Below are 11,617 nucleotides of genomic sequence, written 5' to 3'. Positions count from 1 at the left end.
TACCCATGCGTGGTGACCAAGTCATGGTTTTCATAGAACCGTCGGCCTTGAAACCGTCAGCTTGCATTCTTCCCTTCAGCCAAGTTGGCGTCAGCTTCTCGCTACGTTCAGTAGCCCAGGGGCTTCAAATTGCCGTCAGTTAGACCTGGAGCCTTCAGCCCGTCGGTTTGTCTTGATCCAGTCAGCATGCCTTTCGTCACGTTTAGCTTATAACATCTGTCGTAACTGACCCGTCAGCTAAAGCAGAAGCTGACGGGTTAAGCTCATGGTACCTGCCATAATTCTTCCATATCAACTATAATTGTAAATTCCGCCTCAATCAAATAGTTCTAAATTCGTTTGATGTGAGTGGATACCTCAAGAATTTCTACACAAAGTTTCCTAATAACACCGTCAATATGTTTTGATCAATATATAACACTGAGGTAGCATTTATTGATAATTTTCACCATGTTTATCACTTAACCTAATATGCCTAAAGTTGAATTAATATACATCAATTAACCAAGGACCTATAGACTGGTTTAACACAACTGAAGTGATAATAACTCCCAATGTTTCTGTTAGGACATATGTGGAACATGTTATGAACATATGTCATTTAGAATTGGTTAATCTTTTAACAAAACGCACTTTACTTGTAATTAAGTAGATCTAAGATGTGTTTAATACTTCAAGGAATAAGAGTTCAAGTCCAAGTATTGAAGCCATGCAAATCTGTCCAAGAATCAAGTGAAGAAGTGTTGCTTTTAAAGCTCGATAGATAGCTCGACAGATGTATCATCGAGATTTAAAAGGTGAAGCTCAACAGATAAGCTCGATAGCTGTATCTATCGAGAATTACGAAAATCAGTTTTTTAGATCTGTTTTTCACGCATATCAATGCTATGTGTTTAGGTTTTCTTTTCTCACAACTCTAGACATATATAAGGATAATTTTAAGAGCCATCTCAATTGATGAAACTTGATGCAAATGTTTTATTCACGCATATCGTGACCAAAGACAATTTGCCCTAGTTCATCTTTCTCTTGAAGAAGTTGCTGCATTTGTACGTCGTAGGATTTTGTAACCAAGGAGTTTCTTGATCTTCATCATGTGGATGAACTAAAGAACTTTGCAGCCAACATCCTTCTCAAGTTAGTGTGTTAGTCACGTATTGGGATTCGTGCATCGATTGGTTAGTCATGTACTTGAAGCCATGCATTGAAAGGATGAATTGTCACTACATTACAAGTCCAATTGGGTATTGGGGTAAGAGTTCAGTTGTAAGTTGGTATAAGGTACTGGGATTCTTTTACTTAGGTCTATCCAACCAAACCAAAGACCCGATCCACCCGGCCAAACCGACCACACCCGAACCGTCCGCCATCTAACCCGACTACTTGGTGGTTGGCAGCGGGTTCCTTCCATCCCAAACCGATTCCACCCGACCCAATCGTGATATAAAACCTTTAGTGCTTAGTTAGTTCACAGTTCTCTCAGTCTCATTCTTTCTCAATCATAAGGCTCTCTCTCACTCTCTCAATCTCTCAACATCTCTGACATGTGCCGATCTACACTAAATCTCAACATTGCCGAGCTTTCAACCTCCATCATTGCCGATCTGCACCAAGATTTCAACCTCCATCGCCAATCTATGCTGATCTCTCAAACTCCATCATCACCGATCTGCAATTCTCTTCCATTCACCATTGTCGATCTGCAATCTCTGCCATTTACCATCTCCCATCTGCGAGTCAAGGTTGTAGTTTTTAGTAATTTTCTCTTTATTTCTTTGATTCAGTCTCATGCAAGTTCAGTTTCTATTTGTGTTCTTTGGATTTGTGGGTTACTAGTGTTTGTGGATTTGTGGGTTAGTTTAGATTTGTTCTTCAGAGTAGATCTGTTCCTCAGAGATGGGTCCTTGTATTGGGGTTGTAGATTTGTTCTTTAGTATAGATTTTTTTTTTCTTCAGATTTGTGAAATTTATGGTCTTTAATCTGTCTTTCGGTCGAAATCAGATCCGACCCCTGTGCAATCGAGTCTGATCCGACTCGACCCATGATTTTTCACGGTTGGTGGCGGGTCCGTCGTCCTGCCACCAAACCAGATCGGGTTGGTTTCGGGTTGAGCACAAACCCGAAACGAACCGACCTGTGGACACCCCTACTTTTACCTGTAACCACTTGTTTTGATAATAGTGGATTCTCAAGAATGGTGACCTTAAATTCATCCGGTGGGATTTTTCCTTGATGGTTTTTCTCATTCGTAAATAAATCACCCGTGTCAAATTTAATTTCAGCTGCATTTAGTTTAATTGATGATTTGTTTATGCTACCACGCTTATTGCATGTAATTGAATCTAATTAAATTAATTGATTAATTTACCAAATGGGTCAATACATTCTTGGCCTATCAGTTTCATTTAAAATAGAATTGAGTGATAGAGAAAAGTAATAGTATAAACATTAAATAAATATTAGTGTCCAAAATATAGTTAATAAAGGCCTTTTATCCTTCACAATGGAGTCATTTAGTGTCCAAAACTATAGGTCTCTCCTAATGCCTTATACTATCTTGAACTCACAATTCCAAATACTATGTTTTTTTTTTGGTCATCTAGATGAATATCACATAGTAATATTCATAAATATTTTTTTTAGTTATCGTAAAAATATATGTTTTATATCATTTAGATGAATATTGAATGGTAATCATCACAAATGTTATTTAATTATTATAGAAGTATATGTTTCACTAGGTACATGTATATATACACATGTATAAACATATATTTATGTATATGTTTATGATTTCAATGCACTTCGCATGTAAAGTAAACTTCTTATGTAGGAGCTTTTATTTTTCAAAAATATTTGGTAGGCATATACAGATTCATAGCCATGTAAATTGTGTTTTGATATAAACTCAGATTTGAATTTACAAACAAAAAAAAACTAAGTACTTACCCAAAAAAAAAAAAAAAATCAACCAAAACTATAAAAGGGAAAGAGAATACTTTGTGATGAGAAATTTAAAAAACACAATACCAAAACACATATTTATATAAAAAAAGAAAAAAAAAAGAAAAAAAATTCATTGACCTTAATTAGAGTTATAAGAAATTACAAAAATCTAGAGAGAGAGAGAGAATACTCAGTTTTTATGTGAGAAAAATATGGATTGAATGAGAAAAATGATACAAATTTATACAAAATAAAATGGGGAGAAAAAGAGTCAAAATATAAGAAAAGAAAAATGATGAAGAAAGTGTAAAGGTAAAGTAGAGAGTAGTGAGGAGATAAAGAGGTGAAGAGGGATGGGAAAAGTTAAAGGAAGTGTAACAGTAGGTGTGGACTAATATGGAGAAGAAGAATTTTTTTTTTTTTTTTTAACAAGAAGAAGATAAGTTTAAAAAGAGAAAAGAAAATTTAGAAAATAAGTGGATGATGTAGCCGCTGATGACACTCAATAGGAGTTTAGCAACAATAAATAGCCCAACAATTGTCAAATATGAAGACTCTGTGTGTGTTATCAATTGGTGAAGAATGGAGATGGAACAAACGGAGAAAGAGGCGATAAGAGTGGCTTCAGAGGAGGTTTTTCGTGAATTCAAAACTCTTATCAATGGCGCTAGGTATGGCCATGGGTAGGGTTTAGATCAAGTATACCCAAACCCAACTAGAAATGTTAGCCCATGGACACCCAAATTCTAATACCCATTAGCATCCATACTCAATTCTTACCCGAATTTATTATCCATGGATACTTATACCTGACCCAAACCCAAATATTTTTTTAAAATTGTTATTATTATTTTAAAAAAAAAAATCCAAACCATTTTAACTTAAAAACTAACCAATATAAGAATAAAAAATAGAAAATGAAAAACTAATCAATAACTTGAAATAAGATGTAACTGCTTCATAACAAGCAAATTGCTAAACAAAGATGTTAAAGTCACTCAACATTTGCCCCTGCCTCTTCAGTTCTGGGTTGGTTGAATATCAAAGAACTGAAAAAAGTTAAAATAAGTTATCTAAAACATCTTCTCCTCTCTTAATTATTTTTCAGTTCTTTGACCAAATTTTAATAAGTTATTACAAGAGTGAAGACTCAGTTATAAATATATGCTTGATTAAATGTTACATATTTCAAGAACTTCAATAGAGCAGAGCTCAAAAGCAATAGATTCCAGGCACACAACAGGTTGTGATCATCAACTAAATTTTAACAGTCAATATTGCAATAAAATCGATGACTATCCTATCTGGATGAAGCTTCAATATAAATATGATCATGGGTCCAATTCAACAAAACCTAGTTCATTCATGTATGTAATACTAATTTTTCTGGTATCATTGTTATGTAGGCCAAGGCATATATATTGTAGACAATTGAATAGATCCCCGGCGTACTTCGATCGTTTAGACTTTAGATGATTCCATAGTCGCCAACCAATGTGAAGAAAAATCTCCAACTCAAAGAGTCTGAAACATTGGCGGAGCCATGATTTGGGTTTGAATTCGTGTTTTTACTTTTGGATTGTGCAATAGAATTTATAAGGGGGAAAACGTTCAAAAGGTGAAAAGGTAAAAATTAAAAAGTTTGACAACAAAAAATGATCCAATTAAATGTTGAAATTCAAAATGAACTTTTTAACTTTTAAATTTGTTCTTGAAAAGAAATTATACGGTGCAGCAACCCTTAGCCCCTCAATGGATCCCATTCTCATAGAAGGAATTGCTTGGTGGATCAAATATCACGAGCTGTAAATAGAGTTATTTGAGGGAAAAAATAGGTTCTTTTGAGTTTTGACGGATAAGTTACACGAGTTGTAACATTTTACTAAACAACTATGTTTTTTTTATACAATTATCATTTTTGAAAACTTGACCATATGATTGTATATTTTTGTTATTCTTTATATGTGTCAAATTTCATATTAATTGAATATTATTTACTATTTAATTTACGAACTCATGTTCTATCTATAATTTTAAAATTTGGAAAACTTGAAATTTAAACATTTGATTTTATAATGAAACAGTAATTGATTTCTAATGGTATTAATGTATTGCAAGCATGAATGATTCATTTATTACAGTACTCTTTTAATTAAAAGTTATAAGGTGGTGTACAATTACAAAGAGTTACATTGTGCAACTAAAACCTGATCCCCTAACAATATAGATTTCAATTTATTAATATTAATATATTTAATAAAAATAATTTGAAATATTAATCATGTAATGAAATTTAAAAAATTTATTTATTATTGAAATACTAGGATTTAGAACTCAAGAATAAAGTTATCTTAATAATTTTATAATAATTTTACTGTATTTATACTTGCGTTATTATTGCTCAATTAACTAAACCACTAAAATCCTATTTTTCCGGTTCTAATTTGTGGTTTCAACTTTCATATAGGTCAAATATCCAATTACTACTTTTTGGGTTTCTATTAATATTGAGATTTATTAGCATAATTGAACCAAATTGTTGATCAATTCCAGGTCAAACCAATTGAATTGGACAATCCTGTCCAATTTTTAAAATCATGGTTATTTTTATTAAAAAAGAAAACATGGCTCAACTTTAACCCCACCTTAAAAGATATGTGTGTGGCCACTTTTATTTTTATTTTTTTTTTATTCGATTATTCCAAATTCAATGATATTTTAGTAATTCTGTAATAATTATTATTTGAGTTATAGTTGTAGGGTTTTTTTTTTTTTAATTAATAAGTATGTCTAAATTAATTTATTTGGCTTTTTTGTATGATATTTTTTTCATGCAATTGGGGTTATGTTTATTAGTCAAAGAAATAATTTTAGTTATATTAGGAAAAGCTAAGATTAAAGGTCTATACAAATGCTTTATTGTACTCACACAAGAAATATTTTATCAATATAATATTGCGTGTTTTAAGTATTGAGGCATGTTGTCCTTATTGTCCTTTTTTCTCACTTTCTCATCTAGTTTTCTTTTTTCTTTTTTACTTTTTTTTTTCCCCTCTTTCTTGAGGTAATATTCATGAAACTATTTTTTTTTTTTTTGGTCAAAAGGAGAACTTTCATTGAAAAAAAAAAAAAAAAAAAAATTGAAGGTGCTGATAGAGTTGGGCGTCAGCCGGCTGAACCATATCCTTGCGGGGCCTTTGAGTGTTGTGGGGAAGGCCCTGCACATAATCTCATCTGCCACCCCCTGAAGATGCATCAGGGTTTTGAAAGTCTCCAGGTGATCCAAAGGATCCTTCACCCCGTCATAGCTATCTATACTCGGCATGCAAAACTTGTGGGGTAGGGGGTAGGAGTTCACGGCCACGGTGAAGGGCAAGTCGGTACGATTGACCAGATCGTCAAGATCACTGGAGACTCGCCCCTTGAGGGCGTTCATCATAACCTCCATCTGTTCCCTCATTGCCTGCATCTCGGCGGCAATATGTGGTGGAGTCGCATCCGTGATGGATGGCACGTTCACGTGCTGCCTCTCTGGTCTGCTTGGGGCGTGGCTGCCCTCAGGTCTCTCCTGATTCCTGTTTGGAGCGCTAGTCCCTTCCTGATCTTCTGGTCGGTCATTTAGTGCTGCATTCTTCTGGCGCAGCTGTCCCTCCAAGTCGAGGTTCTGTTTGGTGAGATGCTCCACAGCGGCACTGAGAGTCCGAACCTGTCTCTCGAGGGCAGTCGTGGGTGGTTCCTCTCCTTGTACGTCATTAGTAGTTGCCATTGAGCGAGTGAGTACCATGCAACCCTTTAGTCCGGGAAACGGTAGTGTGGCTTAATCCTTAACCTGAACCATATTCCCACAGACGGCGCCAACTGATGATGCTGAAAATCTCACCAGTGAGTTGCACGATACTTGTACGCTCGAAACAACACCTGCACAATAAAAAAGAAAAGACCTAACAGAGAGCACCGGTGTGGTGCCGGCCAAATACCCTCCAAAGGTCAAGTTAGAACTTCTTTCAACTCTAGAGTGCTAGAGAGGGGTCAATTATGCGTACCTTGGCTTGTGAGGGTATTGGGGTTTTTATAGTAGTAGAGGGTGGACCTCTCTTCCTTGGAGTAGAAGTATTTTCCTTATAGGAATCCTTATGAGCGTAGATTGCGGAATCCTTTCCTTATAGGACTCTGATACTGGGCATGGAATACAAGAAACTTCCTTATTACCCATGCGTGGTGACCAAGTCATGGTTTTTATAGAACTGTCGGCCTTGAAACCGTCAGCTTGCATTCTCCCTTCAGCCACGTTGGCGCCAGCTTCTCGCTGAGTAGCCCAGGCGCTTCGAATCGCCGTCAGTTAGACCTGGAGCACTCAGCCCGTCGGTTTGTCTTGATCTAGTCAGCATGCCTTCTTTCGTTACGTTAGCCCATAAACGTCCGTCGCGACTGACCCGTCAGCCAAAGCAGGAGTTGACGGTTTAAGCTTCATGGTACCTGCTATAATTCTTCCATATCAGAAGGGTTGTTGGTTTAATTTTGGGTTTTGTTTGGAATTTTTGGGTTTCTTGGTGGAGTGCACTTCCTCATCATTTCTGGGTTTATGGTTTCTTGGTGGCTGGATCGATGATGGTTGTTATTGGTGTTTGTCTGTTTGAATCGGTGGCTAGATCGGTGAAGGTTGTTGTAGGTGTTTGTTTGATGAAATGATGAATCAGTGGCCGTGTTTTTCTGTTTTGAAAGTTCAATTAATGTGTAAAACACTAATGAATGTTTGGACCCTCAATTTTAACAATACCAACACAAGCTTATACACAAACAATGTATGTGTGAAATGATGTATATAAGCTATAACCAAATAGGTAAAACACTCTAAACCATAATTAATCATAAACACAGCAGCAATTAAAAAGTAAAGAGTAAGGGAAGAGAGATGCAAACGCAAAGATAAGACCGACATGTGTTATCAAAGAGGAAACCGAAGAACTCGGCAAAAAACCTCTCCGCCACCCTATAAACGGTCAAATGATCCACTAAAGAATACAATTGGGATACATGAATAGCAGAAGATCCTTCAAACTTAATCTACCCAATGCACTTAAACCCTCTAAGCTTCTTGCTCCAACATGGTTACACTTAACCTTGTCTTCTTTAGCTTTTCAAATCCCGTAATAAGCCCATTGCATCAACCAAGTAAATTGGTTATCTTTGAACTACTTCCCAAGCATCAAAATACCTCCTCACAAATATGGGTAAGGTTAGATAAGGATTTGGCAAAATGCACCTCTCAAGGATATGTCAATGGAGATAGGGAGAGTAGAGGAATTTGGAGAATCAAATGATGAAGATTGTGCATGAGTCAGTATTGTTTTTCTCTAGGGTTTTTCTCTCAAAATTCTCTCCAGAAACTCTCTACATTTCGTGGGTATAAGGGTATTTATAGTAGTGTATGTGAGGAATGTGAAAAGTCAAGTTTCATCCAAACAGGGCATTCTGGCAACTCAGCCTTGCGAATGGAACGAGTTGCGAGTTTGAGTCGCGAGCTAACTGCCTAGCCAAATTGTGTATTTTTATCCTATAGTGTTCCAACTGTCGTGACCCTTCATTCCATGCATGCTTCACACATGTGCCATCTTGGCGACTTGCCAGTCACGAGTCAGTCGCCAAATCCAATTGCCAGACTCCTTTGATTTGCACATATCTTGAGTTTTCTTCACACTCTCTCACACACAACCCTTACATGATTCCCACCTAAATGCAGGGTATCTAATTGTTAAAATACAAGCAAATTTGGTACGGAATAAAGTCAACACATGATTGAATAATTTCAACCTTACATGTTTGAAATGGTGGCTATTTGTTTGTTTGAATCGGTGTTGAATCGGTGGTGGTTTGGCGTTTGGGTGGTGGTTGTGCTTGGTGATTGGTATTTGTTGGTTTCTTACTTTGAAACTACTGAGTTTAATTTTTATATCCCTAAATCATTGGATTTAAAACGTAATTTTCCCAAAAACAAATATGACAAGCCTTAGAAATTACTATATCACAAGCTGACTTTTCAGTTCAGCCCTTATTTTATTATTCTTAATTAAATACTGTTGGTGCAAACACAATGCTCCAACAAATACAAATATGAAGATCCAAAGTAAAATAAATGTTTTAACACATTTGTTTTTACCTACAAGAGCAATGTTTATAATTCTTGATTCTCATTACTCATTAATACTGAGCAACTTCTTTTATAGCACCAAATCCAGGCTGCCTCTGAAACCTGCAGACTTTGCAAAGAGGTGAATAGAGAGATGGAGTATGATATTTGTCCTCCCCACCCATCAATGGCATGGGAACACCAATCTTGACAGGGCTAACATAGCCAGGCCTGTATGTCTTGCCCAACACTCCTTCAACAAAATCTGATAAGTTGGAAAACTTGAACTGTGTCTCCAAATGAGCAAAAGCATCATTGGCTGGTATGTGGTAGTGGTGAACCCGGTTTTCCTTTTCTCCAATAGGTCTCACCCTAATGTCAATTTGAACCAACCCAGTAACACTAACTCTTATATTATTTGCATCATCGGTTCTTTCCACAATGACTTCTCTTTCTTCCCCATTAGTCCTCCATTCAGCCTCTCCATCAATAGGGATGTTAACTGCTGCACCATCCCACCTTACAGTGAGAGCATCAAAATAACTATCCCAGTGTGAGACTTTCTTTGCTGCAATGACGAGGGTGTGAGTGTCGAACATGACGGCCAAGGCTTGGACCCATGTAAAGTCACGAGTCCTTCCTTCTGGTCGGGTTCCGATGAAGTGAGCATTAATTTGGAGGTTTTCATCTGAAACAATGGCAAAATCTCCTCCCTTTGCTCCATGGAAGTAGAACATTACACCATCCCCACCAATAAATCGAGGATCATAGCATATGGAGCCATATCCATTGCAATTTGCTCTTCTATCTGCCAAATAACACTTCCGAGTGTCAATTCAAATTCAATATCCTATCCATCTTATGCATGCTCTCAGAATTTGACATGGAAACATATTAGAATCTAACAATATGTATTGTAAATATAAGCAAGTAATAAAAACATAAAGATAGAAAAGTTAGTGAGAAAGAATGCTTACGCTTGCAAGTGGCTTCACACTTGCTACTGCAATCAATATAGCATCCCTTCTTTTTCTTGTTTTGCTTGGGTTTCCTCTGGGCACATTGAGATGGACACACAAGGGTTTTGCCGTAACAGGCTCCTCTAGCTTTGCAAAAAGCTCGTTCCTGTCCTGTTTTTGGTGTTGGTGTCAACACATCATAATCTGCTGGTGCAGTACTATTCTTGTTGCCATTTCCATTGCCATTACCATTATTATTGCCATTGTTGCCGTTGCCATTGCCATTACCATTGTTGCCATTACCATTATTATTGCCATTGTTGCCGTTGCCATTGCCATTGCCATTGTTGCCATTGCCGTTACCACTACCACTGCTGCCATTGCCATTGCTACTATTGCCATTTCCATTGCCATTGCCATTGCCATTGTTACCGTTGCCATTGTTATTGCCGTTGTTGCCATTACCATTACCATTGCCATTGTTGTTATTGCCATTGCTGTTACCGTTGTTGTTATTGCCATTACCATTGCCGTTGTTGTTATTGCCATTGCCATTGCCTTGGCCCTGAGCAAAAATGGCATCCATGGAGAGAAGTATAATTAAGAAAGCCACCAAAATGTATAACTTTCTTTTGCCCATCTCTATGATGTTCAATCCCACTGTTTTTGTGTTTATTTCTCCTCCTTCCGTTGATTTTCTATTGATGTGAGAATGGAGAAGAGATATGAAAAATGCAGGGTGCAAGGGGCCTTAAAAGGGCTTGCTAAGGTGGGAAATAGGCCTTGGAGTTCGCCATAATTCATGTGAATTTTCTTCTTCCTATAAAGTATAAACTAAAAGATGAGAAACAGCTTTTCTACAAGTATATTTTCGTTAGATTTATTGCTTTGACTGTATACCTTTGGACAATTTTTAAGTAATTAAAAAGGATAAACGTTTGTGTTTGCTTAAGCATGTGAAAAACGACCTGGTACAACTTCCAATATTTTTAAGTGAGGCCTCATATTTGCGTGAACCTTAAATTTGAGGTCTTTATTAAAATGCAGTTCACAATTGCTTGGAAAGAATAGCCTTTCTTTTTACCAATTGCGTTTGAGTGCAGTCCTCCTCTCGGTGCAAATTTGCATGAAAGATTGAAAAAAATTAGATATGAAAACATAAAAGCAAAACTGCTAGCCAAAAGCTTTTCCCGTTTCGGTTGTCGCAGTCATTTGTCGATTAAAAGGGAAAAAACAAAAATCCCACTTTACCCAACTTTATGTTTGTGGCTGACTGCCATTGCTGCCCTGTTTCATTAGCATTCCAAAGAAATTATGAGAATACAAATGAATAAGTGCACCAAGCTCTTGATCACTGTAATCTGTTTTTTTGAAGTAAAATATTTTTTGGAAAATTTTTTCCCATTTTTAGATGTTTTTTTGCAAATAAAATATAGTCAAATTTGTAAAATATTTTCCATCGACCATAAAATCATTTATAAAAAGTTGTAAAATGTTTTACCTTTGAAAATTTAGTAAAATATTTTTCAAAAACACACAGTGGCTTCCCCTCTCCCATTTGGTCGCTAAGTCATTAGTTTGGTG

At 36.4% G+C, this 11,617-nt stretch overlaps 1 protein-coding gene across 1 annotated transcript; it reads right to left on the bottom strand.

The window, feature by feature from the left end:
- Positions 1–8,961: 8,961 nt before the first annotated feature.
- On the bottom strand, positions 8,962–10,754 carry LOC112030470 (uncharacterized). Its single transcript, XM_024063157.2, has 2 exons — positions 10,052–10,754; positions 8,962–9,882 (listed from the first exon to the last, which is right to left on the bottom strand). Exons 1-2 carry the CDS (start codon positions 10,671–10,673, stop codon positions 9,146–9,148), a joined length of 1,359 nt encoding a protein of 452 aa, XP_023918925.2. The 5' UTR covers positions 10,674–10,754; the 3' UTR covers positions 8,962–9,145.
- Between the last annotated feature and the right edge of the window lie 863 nt (positions 10,755–11,617).

The sequence above is a fragment of the Quercus suber genome, unplaced genomic scaffold (genome assembly GCF_002906115.3).
Source record: "Quercus suber isolate HL8 unplaced genomic scaffold, Cork oak 2.0 scaffold_501, whole genome shotgun sequence".
Taxonomy (NCBI): domain Eukaryota; kingdom Viridiplantae; phylum Streptophyta; class Magnoliopsida; order Fagales; family Fagaceae; genus Quercus; species Quercus suber.
Note: the sequence above shows the minus strand (reverse complement) of the source record. Positions and strands in the feature narration are given on the sequence as shown.

What these genes read in the sequence shown, in the direction of transcription:
- LOC112030470 (XM_024063157.2), bottom strand. Translation starts at nt 10,673, where the DNA reads ATGGGCAAAAGAAAGTTATACATTTTGGTGGCTTTCTTAATTATACTT. An exon ending in GTGTGAAGCCACTTGCAAGC is followed by an intron (nt 9,883 to 10,051) that starts GTAAGCATTCTT and finishes GTTATTTGGCAG; the next exon opens with ATAGAAGAGCAAATTGCAAT.